At 43.0% G+C, this 21,967-nt stretch overlaps 2 protein-coding genes across 3 annotated transcripts in view; one reads left to right on the top strand and one right to left on the bottom strand.

Moving 5' to 3' along the window:
- Positions 1 to 21,967, bottom strand: part of Ube2l3 (ubiquitin conjugating enzyme E2 L3) — a 44,718-nt gene that overhangs the window by 17,693 nt on the left and 5,058 nt on the right. The window contains exon 2 of one of the 2 annotated variants that reach the window (XM_050122904.1): positions 2,159 to 2,254. The exons of the other annotated variant lie outside the window; for it this stretch is intronic. Within the exon in view, the coding sequence (XP_049978861.1) occupies positions 2,159 to 2,254 (96 nt within the window). The remainder of the gene's footprint in view (positions 1 to 2,158; positions 2,255 to 21,967) is intronic. 2 annotated transcript variants of the gene reach the window in all.
- On the top strand, positions 591 to 1,127 carry LOC126488984 (ubiquitin-40S ribosomal protein S27a-like). The gene has a single exon (XM_050122903.1). The coding sequence runs from the start codon at positions 645 to 647 to the stop codon at positions 1,110 to 1,112; it is 468 nt and encodes a 155-aa protein (XP_049978860.1). The 5' UTR covers positions 591 to 644; the 3' UTR covers positions 1,113 to 1,127.

Below are 21,967 nucleotides of genomic sequence, written 5' to 3'. Positions count from 1 at the left end.
AGAGAAGAGAAGAGAAGAGAAGAGAAGAGAAGAGAAGAGAAGAGAAGAGAAGAGAAGAGAGAAGAGAAGAGAAGAGAAGAGAAGAGAAGAGAAGAGAAGAGAAGAGAAGAGAAGAGAAGAGAAGAGAAGAGAGGGACAGGGACAGGGACAGACAAATCAGATGGTTCTAGCGGTCCTACTTACCCCTGATAGGTCACAATGACAGGCAAGAACTGTAGACACAGGCCAGACCTTAGTAGCTAAAAACCTTGCAGCCACCCTCCCTGTGTGTCAAGCCTACTCACCTTACTAAAGAAATCCAGAGACTATATTTCCAAATTTGACTATAAATTCCCAGATTTAAAACTTCTAAGCCAGTGTTTGCTGCCTAATCTAATAAGCAGAATCAAGAGGAATGCATCTGCAGTGAGTATACTCTATATTCTTCTTTGGTAAAGCAGACAGTCTCTCCACAAGAAACAACTGTAAGTAACAATGGAAGGAGTATCAGGTACAGGGAAAGAACCTGAGGCTCAAATGGGCAAAGCAGAAAGGAAAGAAGATAGTGAATGTGGCAGAAAGAAGGAAAGAGAGCATATCAATGTAGATCAAAGTTGTAGGCTAAGGCTTTCCGATCCACCATCTGTGGTGGCAGAGCCGCCAGGATGCAGATTTTCGTGAAGACCCTTACGGGGAAAACCATCACGCTCGAGGTTGAACCCTCGGACACTATAGAAAATGTCAAGGCCAAGATCCAGGATAAGGAAGGAATTCCTCCTGATCAGCAGAGGCTGATCTTCGCTGGCAAGCAGCTGGAAGATGGCCGTACTTTGTCTGACTACAACATCCAAAAGGAGTCCACCCTTCATTTGGTGTTGAGACTTAGTGGTGGTGCTAAGAAAAGGAAGAAGTCTTACACCACCCCCAAGAAGAACAAGCATAAGAGGAAGAAGGTGAAGCTGGCTGTACTCAAGTACTATAAGGTGGATGAAAATGGCAAAATTAGCCGTCTTTGTCGGGAGTGTCCTTCTGATGAATGTGGTGCTGGAGTTTTCATGGCCAGCCACTTTGACAGACATTATTGTGGCAAGTGCTGTCTGTCTTACTGCTTCAACAAGCCGGAAGACAAGTAGTTGTGTATGAATAAATAAAAAGACAGGAATTGAAAAAAAAAAAAAGTTGTAGGCTAAGGTGACTAGAAGTTACCAACGTCCAAGTGGGGCTGTACGATGGACAAATGGTGCAGCTCTGGGAGAGAAGGCAGGGGAGGAGAAGGGTAGAACTCTTTCCTATATACTAGAAGGGTCCCCAGGGATAAACCAAAGGAGAAGAAAGCTAGACTAACAAAATTCAAGCTGTAGAGTGTGGAGAAAGCAGCAGCAAATCAGCAAAGTAGAGAAACTGACTACAAGCTCAGGGGTTAGGACCCTGCCAAAGGAACAAAGCTTCAGAGGCAAGTATGGAATATATGTAAACTGAGAGGGCCCTATGTGCTTGGTGTGAGCACTTCAGGTGAGTGGGAGAAATGTGTGCTGAAATAAAGCACAGGTCAAGTGTCAGGAAGGATAGGGGCCTAAGATAAGGAAACAAGACAGAAGCAGAGCAAAGCCCCAAGAAGGAACCGAGCCTCTGGGAAGGCGTCCTTGAAGGATGTAGGGCTATCTGGGGTAGATGCTAGAGAAAAGGTTCTGGAAAGCACAATGCAAGGGAGAACACACAGGCAATCGTGAACACTGATTCAAGACAAACGGAGGCACATACTGGAATGTACCAGGAATAAAGCACAGGTTAGTCACAGATGCAAAAAAAAAAAAAATCAATGGAGAAAGCCAGCAAAGGTCTATATGGGAAGCCAGCTCTCCTCCAAAACCAACAGAGGGGTCTCAACCTGATAAACAGTGCGAATCATTTAAAACCAGGACAGGTAGGCAACAACAGGAGCACAGATGCATACTCCTGTTCCTTTGTCAAGAACTACATATCTGGAAGGTTTGAAACGCCAGTGCAAAGCCAACACTCCACTCAAGAGCCCAAGGCCATACCCTACCCTACTTGTCACCTTGTAGCCACTGCCCACTTCTGCCCAGACTAGGAAGTTCCTGAGGAACACAGAGCCAGCAGCAGGAGCACACCACCTGAAAGAATAATCTAATAAGAAGTGGAAGTGTTCAATACTCACAGGAACAATAAGCCCTTGCCAAGTCAATAAATTAGCTTCATCAACCTGGATGTTACGGAAGTTTTTCATTCCACATTTGCGGATCTCTTCAAGCTCCTGTTGATTAACAAAGCATAAAGGGGTGTCAAATCAGGAAAGCACCACATATTAAGATCCCTCCTGACTCCCTCAAATTAAAACAGGTGACAACATCACTAATACATCATCACCAGAATACACCATATCAGGTTAAGGAGGCATGGAGCCATGGTAGTTCCATCTATAATGCCATTGCCTTTATAGACCCTTGCCCCAGACCAAGCCAAGCCCCAGTCTCAAGCAACCCACTGAATACAATGAGAGGAACCATGTTGCTACAGATATACCACTTCCTCTTTGGGCTGGTCATGCTGCCTGTTTAAATACCCTCAGCAGAGCCAGGTAGTTCACACCTGTAATCCCAGCATTTGGGAGATTAATACAGATGGACTGGTGTGGGTTCAAGGCCAGTTAGGGCTACAAAGTGAGACTCTATCAAAAAGGAAGGGAGGGGGAGAGAGAGGGAGGGAGGAAAATAAAAGGACTGGTGAGATGGCTCAGCAGTTAAGAGTACTGGCTGCTCTTCCAGAGGTCCTAAGTTTAATTCCCAGCAACCACATGCTGGCTCACAACCATCCATAGTGAGATTTTATGCCCCCTTTTGGCATGCAGGTGTACATGTAGACAGAGCACTCATATAATAAATCAGTGAGTAAATTAAACAAAGAAAAAAAGTCAAAGAAAAACGGAAAAAAAGGAAAAATGGAAGAACTGAAAATAAACAAATGAAGTAGCCGTCCCCTAGCTACACAGGGCCCTGAGATGCCTGCAGACCTAACTTTTTTCAAACAAGCACTAGCAATGTACACTCTAAAGATGACTAAGGCTGGAACTCGAAGACAAACAAAGGCAAATGAGTGCCCACAAGTCTTTCCTACCTAACATGCTAAGAGCAATTTCAGTACTCCACCCCAGGACAGGCACAGGCAAAGAGCACAACTGACCAGTATGGGTTGGGAAGGGGAACAAGAAACCAATCAGCACTGAAGCTCAGTTTCTTCAGCTATCAATGGTGCAGTAAGTTCCTGAACTAAAAACAATGAGAGGGAAACTACACCATGACAGACTCTAAATCTATGGGAGTTCTCATAAGTAAATAGATAACATAGCACTTCACTCAGAAAGCACAACCACCATAACAGATTATTTCAGAATTCTGTTTAAGATGTCTTTAAGGCTGCCTGTCACTTGGTTTTCCACTGTGTATCAGCCTCACATTTCCCATTGCTTCGCCAACAACAATGAATATACAGCAGACATCTTACCCAAGCCACCCAGAAAGTACCATGACTCATGCCCACATATACGTGGTCACCTCCCCCAAGTTCCTAGACTGCCACTCCCCACTACTACCTCAATCAGACCTCACAACCAATGAGATGATAGCCTCCCATCCACCCAAGATGCCTTCTCACCTACAACCTGAACATTGACCCTGTCTCATCTACCAGGCTACAGTTCCTCTCTCTCAGCCCACATGCCCTCTAATACAGGAAAGGCTCCCTCCTTAAGCAGCCATGATTCACAATGGCAAAGGCCACCCTATTGGCTTCTATGTCACCAAGACCAAAAGATCCTTTGTATCACACATTCCCACTAGGTCGCAATAGTTTAGAAGACACTATTTCTAGTTAGTAGAGCTAGAGAATCACGGAAGGAGTAATTCTCAAAGCACAGTGAAGCAGAGTCAGTGTACCAGTTCTGAGTTGGAGAGATGTGAGAGGCCTAACTCAGGATGAGCTGAGGAAGAAGAAATGGATGGAATTGGGTGTCCCACAGGAGATTGTAGGGAAATGCTGCCCTTTTCGCAACCTCAGGTGCCTACTATAAGCACCTGGACCAACTCCGGAAATTCTAGTCCAGCAACTGTGGCTAGAGCTTTAATATGGGAATTTTTATTAAGTGGCACAAGAAGGGAAAGGGTGTTACCAAGCTTAACCAGTCCAGTTCTAAGGAAGGTCTAGCCATATTGCAAGCCTCTAATCTACACCAGGGGACATATGGTGAGATAGCCTGATTGCTCTACAAGACAACATCATGGAACCTAAGAGAATACTCTAACCTGCTAGTTACCATCTTGGTCTTCCAACTGCCACTCAGAACTCCTCAGGAACTATGAAATATGGACATACTCAAGAAGGAAAGGTTTCACATGTCACTAACCACTACTCTTCAACTTCATGAGGGCAGGACAGGTGCAGGAGATAAAATATTCCAAACAGAACTTTGAAATCTAGACAACCAAAAAACTTGAGAGGCAGAGGCTGGAGGGTTTCTGAGTTCTTGGCCAGCCTGGCCTACAGAGCAAGTTCCAGGACAGTCAGGGCTACTCAAAGAAACCTTGTCTCAAAAAATCAAAAAACAAATCAAACAAGGAAGGAAAGAAGGAAATATTGAATGTTCATTTAAAAAAAAAAACTTTACATGGCCTGTATACAAACATACTTGACAGCTTCGGTGCTCTATGCGAACAATATGAAGTATGGCTGATAGACATAAGGCAAATTTCATGAAAATTACAAAGATGGGGCAAGCTGGACTTAGTTTTTAGAGGGCAGAAAACCCCAACCTTGTTTAAGGACTGCAGGCTAGGCTATAAGCTTAGCAGCAAGGCAGTGGCCAACTGGCAGCACAAGATCCTACAGCATTCAATCCCAGCACTACAAAATCACTAAGTAAATAAAAGGCACATAGTTTTCTGGGGCTGTAGTTCAATTCATAGAATGCTTGCCTAACACCTATAAAGCCCTGAGTTCAAGTCCTACACTCAGGGTAGATCACAACCACCTCTAACTGCAACCCCTGGTCATTCAACACCCTCTCCTGGCCCAGAGGGTGTACAGACACACACAGATCAAACACCCATACACTCAAAATTCATCAATTAATTTTATAATTTATTTATTTTTAGTGCATTGGTGTGCATGCATGTCTGTATGAGGGTGTCAGATCTTGGAGTTACAGACAATTGTGAGCTGCCATGTGGGTGCTGAGAATTGAACTCAGGTCCTCTAGAACAGCCAGTTCTCTTAACCATCTCTCCAGCCCTCAATTTTTTTTCAAAAAGTAAATTCAAGGCCCATCCTGGGGAACAGAGTAAGTTTCAAGGCTAACCTGGGGAACACAATACTCTCTCTAAGAAAAGAAAAAAAAGAAAACCCATGAAGCTCTGTTCCTAGGTGCTAAGACAAGTGCCTCAGTGCCAAGTTATCAAGCAGATACCTGAACAAAGATTAAAAAAAGCCCCAAGCCTTCCAGTCACAGAAGGAAGGGTGCCACTAATGAGTGCTGAGCTGGAGGCTCAGGAAGTTCAAAGCAGAGTGATCAGATAAACTCTCTTTGCTGTCAGGTTAAGGTACTCAAGAAGGAAAGGTAATTTCCTGTCGAACAGTTCTAACCAAAGAACCCATTATAAGACAGAAATGAGAGCCAAGACAAATAAGCCCTGACATTCGGGAATGCTGGGTATAGAAGAGCGGTTCTCAATGGGATCCAAAACAGAATCATGCAGCTCAGCATTCTGGGTCCTACACAAAAAACATATGCCAGACATCTGGCCCTGTCCTATTGAGATTAACACCCTCTGCAGCCCTAGCTGAGAACAATGGGCACTAAGAATGGCTAGCATGTTAAAATTCCATTATTGCCCAAGATGGTTCTAAGGACAAGAGCTGCCTCCTCCTTCACTGAGGAAAGAAAACTGAAGAGCCACACCGCTCATTCAAAGGTTCTATCTAAAGACCTGAGAGAAAATTACACAAACCCTCAAGATGGTATATCTAAAATCACAACTGTAACTGAGAATGGTCTGGATAATAACAACCTAGTAAAGATTTTCAAGAAACCCATGTAAACTCAGAGGTTGAAGTCCAAAGGCTTTATTACTAATAATGATGGAAAGGAACTGACTAAGAAAAGCTAATGAGACGGTTCAGAGGTTAAAGGTGCTTACCATAGAAGTCTGACAGCCTGAATTCCATCCCCAAGATACACCAGGGTGAAAGCAGAGAAGAGACTCCTGCTAACTGTCCTCTAAACTCCACAACCACACTGTGACATGAGTACCCACTCGTGCACATACAAATTATAGTAAGTAAAGCGTAATTTTAAAATGAAAAGAATACAGCAGCAGTCCAGCTCTTTGAGAATAAAGTCTGAAAGATCTAAGCAAGAATGGCACGCGCTTACAGAACACACTTCCCCAAAAGATTTATTTCAGTTCTGCTCAATGCCAAAAGCAACCTGGGGTCAGCTGCTCAGGGCTGATGGTGCAATGCTAACAGCCAAGAGATGAGCCAAAAGAAAGCAGAACCAGTCAACTCCTTAGTCCCTTCTGCAAGAGGGCAAGCAGCACCCAGAAAAGCCCAAAAGAGGTCCCTCTTGGAATCCAGCTGCTCCCAGCTTTAGAAGGAATCTGAAAAAACACAGGGTACTGTTCAGTTTCTGTGGGGGTTTTGTTTTTGTTTTGGGTGATGCTAGATATCAAACCCAGGGCCTCAATAACTGTAGCAGTACACACTCTATTCTTAATACACACACACAAAAAAAAAAAAAAAGAAGAAAAAAGAAAACAACAACAACAAAAAAAACCACACAAAGAAATTCCAGGGCCTCAAAAGTGCTAGGCAAGCAAACACTCAACCACTAAATTATAGCCTGTGGTGGTTTGAATAATAATGACCCCCATACACTCATATGGGGGTTTGAATGCTTAGCCCTAGTTTGTGGTATTGTTTGGGAAAGATTAGGAAGTGTGGCCTTGTGGCGCAGTGGTAGCACACATCTTTAGTTCCAGCACATGGGAGGCAGAGGCAGGTGGATTGCTCTAAATTCGAAGCCAACCTGGTCTAGGACAGGCTTCAAAGCTACACAGGGAAACGCTGTCTCAAGAAACCAAAATGAATGAATGAATGAATAATTTGATTAATTTTTTAAAAAGGAAGTGTGGCCTTGTTGGAGAAAGTATGTCACTGGGGGTGGTGGGCTTTGAGGTTTCAAAAGCCCACACCAGATCCAGTCTCACTCTCTCTTTGCTTGCAGCTTGAAGATCAGATGTGAATGAGCTCTCAACTGCTTCTCCAGCACCATGTCTGCCTGCCTGCTGCCATACTCTCCACCATGATAATAGAGTAGTCCTTTGAAACTGGATGAAAGCCTTCAATTAAATGCTTCCTTTAGCAGGGTGGTGGTGGTGGTGCATGCCTTTAATCCCAGCAATCAGAAGGCAAAGGCAGGCGGGTCTCTGAGTTTGAGGTCAACCTGATCTACACAGTGAGTTCCAGGACAGCCAGGGATACACTGAAAAACCCTGTCTCAAAAATGAATGAATGAATGAATGAATGAATGAATAAATAATGTTTCCTTTTATAAGTTGCCTTAGTCATGGTGCTTCATCACAGCAACAGACAGTCTACTTAAGGGGCAATGCCCATTTCTCAAGTAGGACCAGAAAACTGAATGCCACATGCCAACTGCAAGGCCAAGTATAGTTGGCAGTATTGGAAAGCTGGATCTGAGTTCTCTCTCTCTCTTCTTTTTTTTTAAATTATTTATTTATTTTATGTTCACTGATGTTTTGTCTATGTGAGGATGACAGATCTCCTGCAACTGGGATTACAGACAGTTGTGAGCTGCCATATGGGTGCTGGGAATTGAACCCAGGTCCTCTGGAAGAGCAGCCAGGGATCTTAACCTCTGAGCCATCTCTCTAGCCCCCTGGATCTGGGTTCTCAAAGGAAACAATTTCCCCAAGTCCTTAAAAGATTAGGGAAAATAAGAGACTATCCTTTATAAAATATAAAAATATTTTATAAAGCTTTGCCAGCTTTATATTTTTCGTTTTGTTTTGTTTTGAGACAGAACTCACACACAAAACCCACCAAGTTTTATTTCTTTTTCTTTTTTTTTTTTGGATTTTCGAGACAGGGTTTCTCCGTAGCTTTTTGGTTCCTGTCCTGGAACTAGCTCTTGTAGACCAGGCTGATCTCGAACTCACAGAGATCTGCCTGCCTCTGCCTCCCAAGTGCTGGGATTAAAGGCGTGTGCCACCACCGCCCGGCTAAAACCCACCAGGTTTTGTTGTTGTTTTGATGGGGGTATGAAAACTGTGTCCTATCAGGAAACATTGGTCTTGGTAGTTTAAGTGCATCCCTACAACACCAGCACTCATTAGGTAGAAGCAGGAGGATCACCATCATGAGGTCAAGGCTAGCTGGGCCATACATAGAAAAGGGGGCAAAGATATAGACAAAAAGCAAACAGATACAGTGTTCAAAACCTTCCTAGTATTATCTACAGGCAAGGCCAGGTCTAAGGAACCATAAAGAGCCAGAGATTTTTGAATAATATGTAACCAAGATCCTCTTTAAGAAATCCAAAATTCCTCATTTGTATAGTGGGGGGGGGATTCCAAAATTAAACCTAAATTTAAAATAAGCAAAATTTTCTGTGATAGCTAATTTTGTTTGTCAAATTTGACTACATCTGTAACTTACTAAAACCGAAGCAGCTGGGCACACACCTGTGAGGGATTTTTCTTGGTTAGCTCACTTGAGGTGGGAGATCCACCATAAAAACAGGTCATTTGAAGGCCAGAAGACCCACCCCAAATCTGGGCCACAACTTCTGGTGACAGCCCACATAAAAGAACACAGAAGAATGAAACTTGTGCTTTCTGCCTGCTTGCCCTTACTCTCACAGGCAACTTCATCTATCCTGACCCACTCCTTGGCTGTTGTTCCACACAGACTGAAAACTGGTGCTCTCCAGGACCTTTGGGGACCTCTATCAGCACCAGACCAGAACTGCTCAAACACCCAGTCTCCTGAAGTGAACAACTACAGGATCCTTGGCTTTCTGTCAAGAGACAGCTGTTATCAGACTACTCCAACCACAGCCTGTAAACCACTCTAATAAATCTTACTAATACACAGATATTAGTTCATTCTACCTGTTTTGTTCCTTAGAGAATCCTAAGTAGCACTAGAGTTCTGTGCTACTTACTTACTGAGCTAGTAGCCACATGGAAGTAATGAAAATTAAAAAATACCTTTGACTATAAATCTGAGATCAGAGAAACTGTCATTTTTCTGATTCTTTTAATTTAATAAATACTAATCCCAGCACTCAGGAAGCTATGTATTCCCAGCTGGAATACACAGGAACCCCTGAGAAGGAGAAGAAGCAGGGGAGGAGGGAAAAGGGAAGAAGGGGCAGGAGAAAGGGGAAGGAAAGAGAAAAAGTAGTATGGGGCCGCCTCATTGACTCAGCAGGTGCAGCACTTGCACAAGCCTGATGATGACCTAGTTCAATTTCTGGAGCCCAAATGATGAAAGGAGAAAACCAAACACTGAAAGCTGTCCTCTGACATGCCTTGACACCCATATCAGGCACATATACAATTCAAATTTAAAAATTAGCCGGGTGGTGGTGATGCACGCCTTTAATCCCAGAACTCAGGGGGCAGAGGCAGGCAGATCTTTGTGAATTCAAGGCCGGCCTGGTCTACAAAGCTAGTTCCAGGACAGCCAGGGCTACACAGAGAAACCCTGTCTGGAAAGCAAACAAAAACAAAAAGTAAAAATTAAAAAACACTATTATGCTAGGCATAATGGTGTCCACCTATATATAGTCCCAGCACTCAGAGAAGGCTGATGCAGGTAGATCTCCAAGTTCAAGGCCAGTCTGGTCTACAAAGAGAGTTTGGGACAGCAGGGCTACACTGAGAACCCCTGGTGAGAGTTGGGGATTAGTATGTCTTTCATTTCTTTTTCCACTGTTGTTAATTCTGAAGATTTTGTTTGTGAGACAGGATCTCATGTATTCCAGGCTGAGTGAATTCACTATGCAGCCCGAAGAGGATCTTGAATTTCTGATCCTCCTGCCTCGACCTATGTATGACTACAGATGTGTACCAGCACACCCAGTTTTATATGGTGCTGGAGATCAAACCCAGTGCTCTGTGCATAAAAGAAAAGTACTCTACCAACCAAGCTACATGCCTAGCCCTATACTAAAGACTTTAAAATATAGTGATACAATTATTTTTATTCACTTACAGTTATGTATACACACAAAGATCACAAGACCTTAAGGAGTTTATTTTCTCTCTTCACCATGCATACTCTGGAGACCAAACTCAGATCAGGCTCAGCAACAAATGCTTCTACCCACTATGCCATCAAACTGGCTAGAACTCTTTTTTTTTTTAAAGATTTTTATTTATTATGTATATAGGTTTCTTCCTTCATGTATCCCGCAGTACAGAAGAGGACACCAGATCTTATTACAGATGGTTGTGAGCCACCTGCTGGGAATTGAACTCAGGATCTCTGGAAGAGCAGTCAGTGCTCTAGTCCTCTGAGCCATCTCTCCAGCCACCTGGCTAGAACTCTTGTAGCAGGCTTTCTCGGACTGCCAGCCCCCAAATTATGACACAGAGACTTATTAGTTATGAGTGTTTGCCTTATCTTATGCTTGTCCCACTAACTTTTATAATTTAACCCGTTTCTCTACATTTTGCCTTGGGGCTTTTCACCTTTCTTTCATTCTTTTTTTTTTTTTTTGGTTTTTTTGAGACAGGGTTTCTCTGTGGCTTTGGAGCCTGTCCTGGAACTAGCTCTGTAGACCAGGCTGGTCTCGAACTCCCAGAGATCCGCCTGCCTCTGCCTCCCGAATGCTGGGATTAAAGGCGTGCGCCACCACCGCCAGGCTCTTTCATTCTGTATGAACTACTTTTCCTGTCTCTATCATGTGTTGACTGGCTCTGGGTCTCTCCCTTGTTCTCTCATCTCTCTCCTACTTCTCTCTGCCCACCTAGACCTACCTACCTATTCTCCCTCTGCCTATTTGTCATTCAGCATTTTACTAGACCAATCAGGTACCTTAGGCAGGCAAAGTGAAACAAATGCAACACATCTTTACATAGTTAAATTAATATTCCACAACATACTTTGATGAATTTTTTTTCCTTTATGTATTTTTTTGCCTGTATGTGTGTGTCTGTATGCATGGTCACACCGGATGCCCAAGAAGGTCAGAAAAACTCCCCTTGAACTGGAATTACAGACAGTTATGAGCCACCATGTGGGTGCTTAGAAACTAATCCAGGTTCTGGAAAATCAGCCAGGGCTCTCAACTGCTGAACCATCTCTCCACGCCCTGTATACTAAATTTAAGCACTCACTCGTTCTGTGGCAGTAGCATGTCCTCCAATTGTGAAGACTGTTACAGACAATAAGATGAGAACATCTGGCCGGGCAGTGGTGACGCACGCCTTTAGTCCCAGCACTTGGGAGGCAGAGGCAGGCGGATCTCTGTGAGGTTGAGGCCAGCCTGGTCTACAAGAGCCTAGTTCCAGGACAGGCTCCAAAGCCACAGAGAAACCCTGTCTCAAACCCCCCCCCCAAAAAAAGAGAATATCCAATCCCCACCCATTTTCTTCAGTATTAATTGAGTGGGGGAGGAGTGTGCAGGTGAGTATTCATGAAGGCAGAGGTATCAACACTCCCCTGGAGGTGGAACTCACACAGCAGGCAGTTGTACGCTATCTCACACAGCTGCTGGAAATCAAAGTCAGGTCCTCTTAACCTGACTAGCAGTAACAGCTCTTAGCACTGAGCATCTCTACACTAAAACTAACTCCAATACTAATTTCTAAAGATTTATTTAAATTGTTTTTATATTTGAGATTATAATTTAATCACATTTCTCCCTTCCCTTTACCCTTCTCTGCTCTCCTTCAAAGGATTTATTTTTTTATGTGTCAGTCTACATTAGTATGTTTACCATATGTTCAGAGAAACCAATGGAAGACTCAGATCCTCTGGAACTAGAGCTACAGTTGATTGTGAGCTGCCACATGGGTGCTAGGAATCAAACCTGGGTCCTCTGGAAGAGTTGTCAGTGCTCTTAACTGCTGAGTATCTCCCAGCCCAAACCCAGGATCTCTGCAAGGGCAGTAAACACTCTTAACTGCTCCAGCATCAATTTCTGGTTTGTTTTGTTTTGTTTTGTTTTTTTGTGGTTTTTCGAGACAGGGTTTCTCTGTGGTTTTGGAGCCTGTCCTGGACCTAGCTCTTGTAGACCAGGCTGGTCTCGAACTCACAGAGATCCTCCTGCCTCTGCCTCCCAAGTGCTGGGATTAAGGGCATGCGCCACCACCGCCCGGCTCGTCAATTTCTTTTTTTAATCATACTTGCAAGTAATGTTTTGGTTTGGCTGCTAAACTGTCAGTGTTCATAGGAAGAAGCAATGCCTATAGAGTCAAATAGGCCTAGGCTTGCATACAACCTACCCCCAAGTGTTACCCTCACCTGAAGTTCTACTGTCTTACCAAAAAAAAAAAAAAATCTATTTCTTACGGGAAGCTTTTTATCTACTTAGCATGTATACTAACTTCTCTTTCCTTAAATATATCCTGTTTCTTAAAATATAAAATTCAACAATATAGATTTTCTACTATCCAAAACATATCACAAGGAAACTAAGAGTGTTATTGTTATTAATACAAAACTTTCTGAAATGAGCTGAAACACAAGGTATGGCATGGTTCTTGCTAAAAGCCCATCACACTCTAAGACAGACATACATGAATCTAGTCTACATGGGAAGTAGAAAAAGACAATCTCCTGAGTAAATTGGGAGCATGGGGACCTTGGGGGAGGGTTAAGGGGTGGAGAGAGGCACAGAGGGAAGCAGAGAAAAATGTAGAGCTCAATAAAAATCAATTAAAAAAAATTCCATCACTACCACATTTATCTATCAAAGGCATCAGTTCAGAGTATCATCCAAAAGTGCAGCAACATTCAGAAATACATGCCAAGGGAAAGGCAGGCAGGGGTGGGGACAGACAATCTTGACAACACTTCACACTATTACAACATGCAGCACACGAGCTATGACCAGAGCTGTTCGTTTGTTTTTTCGAAGACAGTGTTTCCCTGTATAACAGCCCTGGCTGTCCTGAAATTCTCTCTGCACACCAGGCGTGCCTCTGCATCCTGAGTGCTGGGCTTAAAAGTGTGCACCACACACCTGGCAGTGATCAGAGTTGTAAACACCAGAATGAGAGCAAAACAGGCACAAATGGCCCATTCTATAGAGGTAAAAAGCAAAGGCTCAGAGAAACCCAAGTCACAGAATTCTCATACAGCAGGTCCAGGGCTGGACCAAGGCCAGGATAGCCCTTCCGCAGTCACTGCGGCTATATAAAGCACTGAGCTAGGCTGGTTAAACTTCCATTAGAAAAGGACAGAACATGAGTCAGCAAGATGGGTAAAGGCACTTGTCACCCAAACCTGATGGCCTAAGTTTCATACCAGGAACCCAAAGACAGAAGGAAGAATCAACTTCCCAAAATTGTCCTCTGAGGCACACACACACTGAGAGTGGCAAATACGTGTATACACATGCACAATAATTAGAAAAAGAAGTTAGGTGTAGCGGTGTACAATTTTTGCTTGTTTGTTTTATTTTGAGACAGAGTTTCTCTGTGTAGCCCTGGCTGCCCTGGAACTTACTCTACACCAGGCTGGCCCTGAACTCAGATCCACCTGCCTCTGCTTCCCAAATGTTGGGATTAAAGCATTCTCCTCAACCAGCCGGTGGTGGCGCACGCCTTAATCCCAGCACTCGGGAGGCAGAGGCAGGCAGATCTCTGTGAGTTCGAGACCAGCCTGGTCTACAACAGCTAGTTCCAGGACAGGCTCCAAAGCTACAGAGAAACCCTGTCTCGAAAAACAAAAAAGGGGGAAAAAAAAAAAAAGGCATTCTCTACTGCCCTGATGTCGGAAGCCCCTCTTATGTCGTGAATATGTTTTTTTTTTTTTTTAATTACAACTGACTAATAAAGAAGCTGCTGTGGCCTATGGCAGGGCAGAATATAGCTAGGCAGGAAAGCCAAGCTGAATACAGGGAGAAAGAAGGCAGAGTCAGGGAGACACAAGCAGTTACCGGAGAAGCAGGATATGAGGTAACAAGTAACGAACCTCGTAGTAAATTTTAACCAACAGAAATAGGTTAATTTAAATTATAAGAGCTAGTTAACAATAAACCTGAGCTAATAGGCCAAACAGTATGTAATTAACATTAAGTCTCTGGGTGGTTATTGTAAAAGTGACTGCAGGACAAGCAGCTTTGTAACTTTTTTGTAACCTCCAGTTACAAAGCCCGGCGAAGATAATATTTTTAAAGCAAAATAAATACAAATATAAATAGAAAGCTGGTAAAATGAATCAGTAGGTAAAGAGTTTGCCACCAAACCTGACAATCTGAGTTCAATCTCCAGGACCAATACAATGTAAGGAGAAAACCAACTCCTAAAAGTTGTACTCTGACTTCCACAGCACTCTGGCAAAAACATGCGTCTCCGCCCTCCCCTTACCTGAAATAAATAAATGCAAATTTTTAAAGTATAGGAAGTAATGTTTCTAGCCTTCCACTGCTAGTCAGTATCTTCACTACATAATGAATGTGTTTGTTTCTTTAAGCGCCGCTTAACTGGTTAAAACAAAACCCAGCAGATTGGCACTGGATCTGTAAGAAGAGTTCAAACACCACATACATAACTGGTAGAGCATTAACAATGTAAAACAGCACCTCCCCGATTTTGTGTTACTCCAGCAAAATGCCTAAATTTGCCAGGAATGGTGGCATATGCCTGATAATTCTGTGAGTTCCAGGCCAACAAGGCTACATACTGAAACCCTTTCTCAAAAAATAAAATCAAAGTGGGCTGGAAAGATGGCTCAAAGATGAAAAGCACATACCGCTCTTGACAGGACCCACATTTCAATTCCCAGCACCCATGATAGGGAGCTCACAACTCCCTGCAACTCCAGCTCCAAGGGATCCAATGCCCCCTCTTCTGACCTCAGAGAGCACTGTATTCACATGCACATACTGGCACACAGGTATACAATTTCAAATAAAAATCAAGTACTTTTAAAAATTAATAAAAATTTAGTGTGTTGGCTCATGTCTTAAATCCCAGCAGAGAAAGGCTGAACTCTCTGAGTTTGAGATTAGTCTGGTCAAATAGTGACTTCAAGAACAGCCAAGATGACAAAAAAAAGTAGACAAGACTTAGACAAGACTACATAGTGAGACTTGTCTCAAAGTAAGTAAGTATTTATAAAACTAAAATTTCTTAATTTCAGCATTAGTGGAAACTTTCCAAGTGTGTACAATGAAACTGCTTGACGATAAAATTATGATTTTAATGATTATATATCCTGCAAATTTAAACATAATCCTTCAGAATGCTTGAATGTAAATCTCATTTCACTTAATTCTCAGCAATGGGGGAGGGAGTGACTCATGTTTCTCATGGATCAGCTGTATGCTTACACTTAATTATTATTACAACTAACATAATACAACAACTACTTTCTCAATCTATGAGGTAATTTCATTATCCTCTTTATGAGGATACCCACCAAGTCTCAAAGTAACAATTCAAACAAGTTAAAAGCAGAAAACAACATCTAAATATAGGTCCCTGCTACTCTACCACAGCACACTGCTAGGCCTCAGGTCAATCTAAAAGAATATAACTGAAGACAGCTACAGCTCATGCTTAAAGGAAAATGCTGCCTACACAACCCCTGGGCAAGCCCAGTCAGGACCTTGGCTCCACAGGCAGGCAGTTTCTCACAGGCCTACCTCCTGGAATGTTTGTCTTCATCTGAACAAGGGTGTGCCTGGCATTGTTGACCTACCTACATTACACACTTGAGAGTCCTGCACCCCTACTAAACTGGGAGCTCAAGGATTGGGACACCAGCCTCAAGTCTATTCACAACAGACCTAGAGGCACAGAACAAGAAGACCAGGAACTACCTACATCAAACACATGGTGAGGGGCTGAAAAAGAAGGCCTGTGGTAGTGCTGGGGGGAAGGAGGCAGGTTCCTTCCATAAGCTTAGGTTGACTTTTTCATAACAAGGGGTACTGATGTAAAACAGCCAGTTAACACATTAGAAAAAGCTTAGCCAGGCACTCGAGAGGCAGAGGCAGGCAAATCTCTGTGAGTTTAAGGCCAACCTGGGCTACAAAGTGAGTTCCAGAATAGCCAGGGCTGATACACAGAGAAATCCTAAAACCCTGTCTCAAAAAAACAAAAGAAAAGAAAAAGCTCATAGGCTATTAGCCTTCTGAGTTATACTTTCTTCCTCCACTAGTGACAGGGGCAGGCAATATCCCCTTGCAGAAATATACAAATCCTACCAATATGCACTGGCTTTGACTTTAGTGTCTGTTCTGGTTAAATGTGTGCCTGCTGGGCTAACAGCTACCAAAACTGCTGCTGAACTACTAAGGTTGAAGCAAAATCTGGCAAGATAATAATAAAGGACAGAAAACAAAAATAATCAATACAGACCTAGAGCTGTCAAAATTAGCACAAGAATTAGTGTGTAGCTCAGAATCTTATCTATTACCCATGAGGTTACTCCCAAAGCTGTTTAAAAAGAAAACAGAATGAATGAATCCAAACCACCTGTCCTTTAAGCCCAAGAGGGGCCAACAGGAGCAGAGTGCTAAGAGCAGAGCAGATGGACAGTAGGTCTGACTCCAAAGCTCACTTCCACCTTATCTTTAAATCAAAGTCACCATCAGCATCTACTCTCCAAGGGCCCTCAGAGTTCTAGAACCCTAAGAGACTGTGTGGGGCCAGAGGACCAGGGTTCAGCTTCCAACACCCACATAAAGGCTCAAAACTATCAGTTAACTCCAGTCCCAAGGGATCTGACACTCTCTTCTGATCTCCTCAGGTACGACACCAGATGTGCAGGCAAAATACTCATACACATAAATAAATCTTAGGGGCTGGAGAGATGGCTCAGAGGTTAAGAGCATTGCCTGCTCTTTCAAAGGTCCTGAGTTCAATTCCCAGCAACCACATGGTGGCTCACAATCATCTGTAATGAGGTCTGGTGCCCTCTTCTAGCCTGCAGGCATACATACAGATAGAATATTGCATAAATAAATAAATAAATAAATAAATAAATAAATAAATCTTTAAAGAATTTTAATTTAAAAATATCTTGTTAGCTGGGCGGTGGTGGCACACGCCTTTAATCCCAGCACTCGGGAGGCAGAGTGCAGGCGGATCTCTGTGAGTTCGAGGCCAGCATGGTCTACAAAAGCTAATTCCAGGACAGGAACCAAAAGCTACGGAGAAACCCCGTTTGGGAGGGGGGGGGTGTAACTTAAGGCAGTGAAGTTAACTTCCTCAGGACCACTTGGCTAAGATATGGCAAGCCCAAGACTCAAAATTGAGAATTTTAAGCTCCCAACCACCAAGTCGAGCTCTCAACAGTCCAAAAAGGAAAATCTCAATTTCTCTTAACCCCCACCCCCTCCAGGCACTTCTAGGACTGTGACTGAAACCTAAAGGCTATGAGGCAGCTCTGCTACCTGTCATTAAATCCACCAGCATCACCTTCTGTGACACATCTTCCAGAGGCTGCCTAGAAGTTGATCCTGCCAAGACTCAACCCAGAAGAGCAGAGGACACACCCATGCTATACAGCCAACCCAAGGGTAAAATCAGGCTAGTTCTTGGTGCTTCTGGAAAGCACCTATGGGTTGGCCCAAATAAAATCTAAGGAGGGTACAATACAGTATGACAAATGGGCTGCCTGCTTGGGAAGCTGATAAAGTTTCTGAGGCTCTTTAGAGCAGGTCTTGGAGAAACTGCCCACGACAACTATGGGATTTAGCTTCACTGGTGTATATTCTAAGCAGGTCAAGGCTGGCTAGAAGAAAAATCTGTAGTCCCCCAAGGATTTTCTCTTCAACTACTAAAACTTTATTTAATTCTTTTTTTTTTTTTTTTTTTGGTTTTTCGAGACAGGGTTTCTCTGTGGCTTTGGAGCCTGTCCTGGAGCCTGTCCTGGAACTAGCTCTGTAGACCAGGCTGGTCTCGAACTCACAGAGATCCACCTGCCTCTGCCTCCCGAGTGCTGGGATTAAAGGCGTGCGCCACCATCGCCCGGATTTAATTCTTAAAAGAATAAGCCATATGTCACCTATTCCTCAGTGTTGGGGGCTGGGGTGTCACTGAGTTGGCAGACATGGGAGATACCCAATGGACAGATGGAATTTCTGAGAGATAGATGTATACCATTTCTCATAACTCACTCACCAAGGCCCAAAGAAGGTACCCCTTAAAGCAGAGTCTCAAAGGATAAGAAATCACTCAATACAGAGAAAATAGACACATCACACTGGAGTAGAGTGCCTTGCCTGACTGCTTAAGGCCCCAGATTCTTGTACACCAAAAAGGGGAGCTAAGGGTCAGTGAGATGGCTGAGCAATAGCATTACAAGGAACTGAGGTATAGCACTGACACTACAGGGGGTGGGGAGTGAAGGGGACAAGAGGGACATCAATAAAAAGATCTAGAGTTGGGGCTAAAGAGATGGCTCATCAGTTAACAGCACTGGCTGCTCTTCCAGGCAACCAGAGTTCAATTCCCAGAACCACATGGTGGCCTAAAAACTGCCTATAATGCTAGTTTTAAGGAGATCTTCTTGCTTCTATGGGCACTACCCAAATGGTGCACAGACATACATTCAGGCAAAAACACCTATGTACATAAAATTAAGTTTTTTAAAAAGAAAAAATCCAGAGTAACAGAGAGATATGGTTCAGCAGATAAGAGGACCTGCTACTCAAGCCTAACTCTGAAGCCTTGGTGAAAGGACAAAAACAACTCCCACAAGCTATGCTCTGCCTCTATAGACAAACTGTCATCCAGGAGCACACCCAGTCACATAAACACACAATTATAAATACAAAAAAAAAAAAGACTTTTAAGACAGAAATAATGGTGCTTGCCCCCAGCACTAAGGTGGAAGAGACAGGTGGATCTGAGTTCGAAGCCAGCCTGTTCTACATAGTGAATTCGAGGACAGCCAAGACTACATAGAGGGAACCCTAAAAAAACAGCAGCAAAGGCAAATAAATAAATAAATAAAAATTAGAAAGGACTGGAGAGATGGATAGCTCGGCAGTTAAAAGAAGATTGGCTGCTTGTCCAGAAGACCCAGGTTTGATTCCCAGTACCCACATGGCAGCTCACAACCACCTTTAACTCCAGTGACAGGAGAGCCAACACCCTCTTCTGGCCTTCATGGGTACTAGGCATGCACATAGTACATAGATAGATATACGTGTAGGCAAAACACATATACACATAAAATAAATTTAAAGAATTTTAAACCCAGTGAGAAGCTGGGAAGTGGTGGTGCACGCCCTTAATTCCAGGGCTAGGGAAGGTGGGGGCAGTGCACACATAAATCTCTGAGTTCAAGGTCAGCCAGACAAAAGGATAGGTTAAATGACAAAAAAGGGGGGGGGGTGGGCACACAGTTAAATGGTAAAATGCTCACCTACTGTGCACCCAGGGTATCCAGCTTGCCTGTGCTCCTGCACACGTGTGCAGCCCCCCCATACATCCCCCCACACTAGTATTATTAAGGATGGTTGAATTAGTCTCAACTGACTGGAAGACGTAACCTTAGGAGAAAAAAATGCAAATTTGACAGGTATAACTCAATGTAACACACCTGCCTAAGCATTCATGTTCAATCTCTAGCACCGCCAGCACCAAATACTAAATAAGGGTAGGACCTGACAAGATGGCACAACACAGTGTTTGCCATGTAAGCCTGATGTAAGTTTGATCGTCAAACCCATAATGGAAGAGAACCAACTCCCAAATTTTGATCTCTGATTTCTACATGTGTGCATCACTAAATCAAACATATCACACACACACACACAAAAACTTTTCTCAACTTTTAAAAATAATTTAATTATTTTTATTTTATGTGCATTGGTGTTTCATTTGCATATATGTCTGTGTGAAGGTGTCAGATCCCCTGGAATTGGAGTTACAGCCAGTCATGAATTGCCATGTGGATGCTGGGAATTAAACCTAGGTCCCCTGGAAGAACAGTCAGTGAGTGCTCTTAACCACTGAGCCATCTCTCCAGGCCCTACTTTTCTCGATTTTAAAACCCAGAATCCATTCCCACCATGGATTCAAGTCATGTATAACATCATGTAAAAAAAAAAAAAAAAAAAAAAAACTTGCCTCACTCCCCACCTTTCTATTTTTTTGAGCTAGAATCTCACATATACTATGTTGCCCAGGTTAGCCTGGAACTTCCAGCTCCAAGGGATCTCCTGCCTCAAGCTCCTTAGTAGCTAGAACTATATAAACACATCCTCTCACCTCTTAAGACAATTATTACCAGACCATGTCAATGCTCTATAGCTAATTACCAAGTTAGGAGGATATAAACCTGTATTCAAGAGCAAAACAGGTCATTGCTTAGTACAATTACTTCCAAGGAATGAACTGCTACTGAATAACTCCTGCTCCCTGGCATACGCTTAGAGACTAAGGAAGTATACCAAGTGAACACTACTTCAAAAACACTCTAAAGATGCTACAAATCGAACACAGTCAACAAGACGAAACAACAGCCTACAGAATGGGAAAAGATCTTCTTCACTAACCCTGCTTCAGACAGAGAGGCCTGATCTCCAAAATATATAAAGAACTCAAGAAATTGGACACCAAAAGATCACATAATCCAATAAAAAAAAAATGAAGTACAGACCTAAACAGAGAACTCTCAACAGAGGAATCTAAAATGGCTACACTTAAGGAAATGTTCAACATCATTAGTCATCAGAGAAATGCAAATCAAAACAACTCTGAGATTCCATCTTACACCTGTAAGAATGGCCAAGATCAAAAACACTGATGACAACTTATGCTGGAGAGGATGTGGGGTAAACGGAACACTTCTGCATTGCTGGTGGGAATGCAAGCTGGTACAACCCCTTTGGATGTCAGTGTGGCAATTTCTCAGAAAATTAGGAAACAACCTTCCTCAAGACCCAGTAATACTACTTTTGGGTATATATCCAAAGGATGCTCAATCGTGCCACAAGGACATGTGCTCAACTATGTTCATAGCAGCTTTTTTTGTCATAACCAGAACCTGGAAACAACCTAAAATGCCCCTCGACCGAAGGATGGATTAAAAAAAAAAGTGGTACATTTACATAATGGAGTACTACACAGCAGAAAAAAATAACGACAGCTTGAATTTTGCAGGAAAATGGATGGAGCTAGATAACATTATTTTGAGTGAGGTAATCCAGACACAGAAAGACAATTATCACATGTACTCACTCATAGGTGGTTTTTAAACATAAAGCAAAGAAAGCCAGCCTACAAACCACAATCCCAGAGAACTTAGACAACAATGCGGACACGGACACTGAGAGACTTACTTACACAGATCTAATCTACATGGGAAGTAGAAAGTATAAAAAGACAAGATCTCGGGGGCTGGAGAGATGGCTCAGTGGTTAAGAGCATTGCCTGCTCTTCCAAAGGTTCTGAGTTCAATTCCCAGCAACCACATGGTGGCTCACAACCATCTGTAATGAGGTCTGGTGCCCTCTTCTGGCCTACAGACATACACACAGACAGAATATTGTATACATAATAAATAAATAAATATTTAAAAAAAAAAAAAAAACCCAGGCTGCGTTAGAAAACTTATACATTTCATTCCAAGTCTTGTTACGTAATATAAAGCAAGCTTTAGACCTGCACCTTGTAATTAAAACGAGACATTTTGTTGAAGCTTAATGATCACTTTAACAAGCTCTGACATATTCTCTTTGAAAAGTCCCTTAGGC

Source organism: Alexandromys fortis, unplaced genomic scaffold (assembly GCF_014885135.2).
Source record: "Alexandromys fortis isolate MF-2015 unplaced genomic scaffold, M_Fortis_MF-2015_v1.1 scaffold_219, whole genome shotgun sequence".
Lineage (NCBI taxonomy): Eukaryota > Metazoa > Chordata > Mammalia > Rodentia > Cricetidae > Alexandromys > Alexandromys fortis.
The sequence above is the reverse complement of the archived record's forward strand: the minus strand, read 5'-3'. Positions and strand labels throughout refer to the sequence as shown.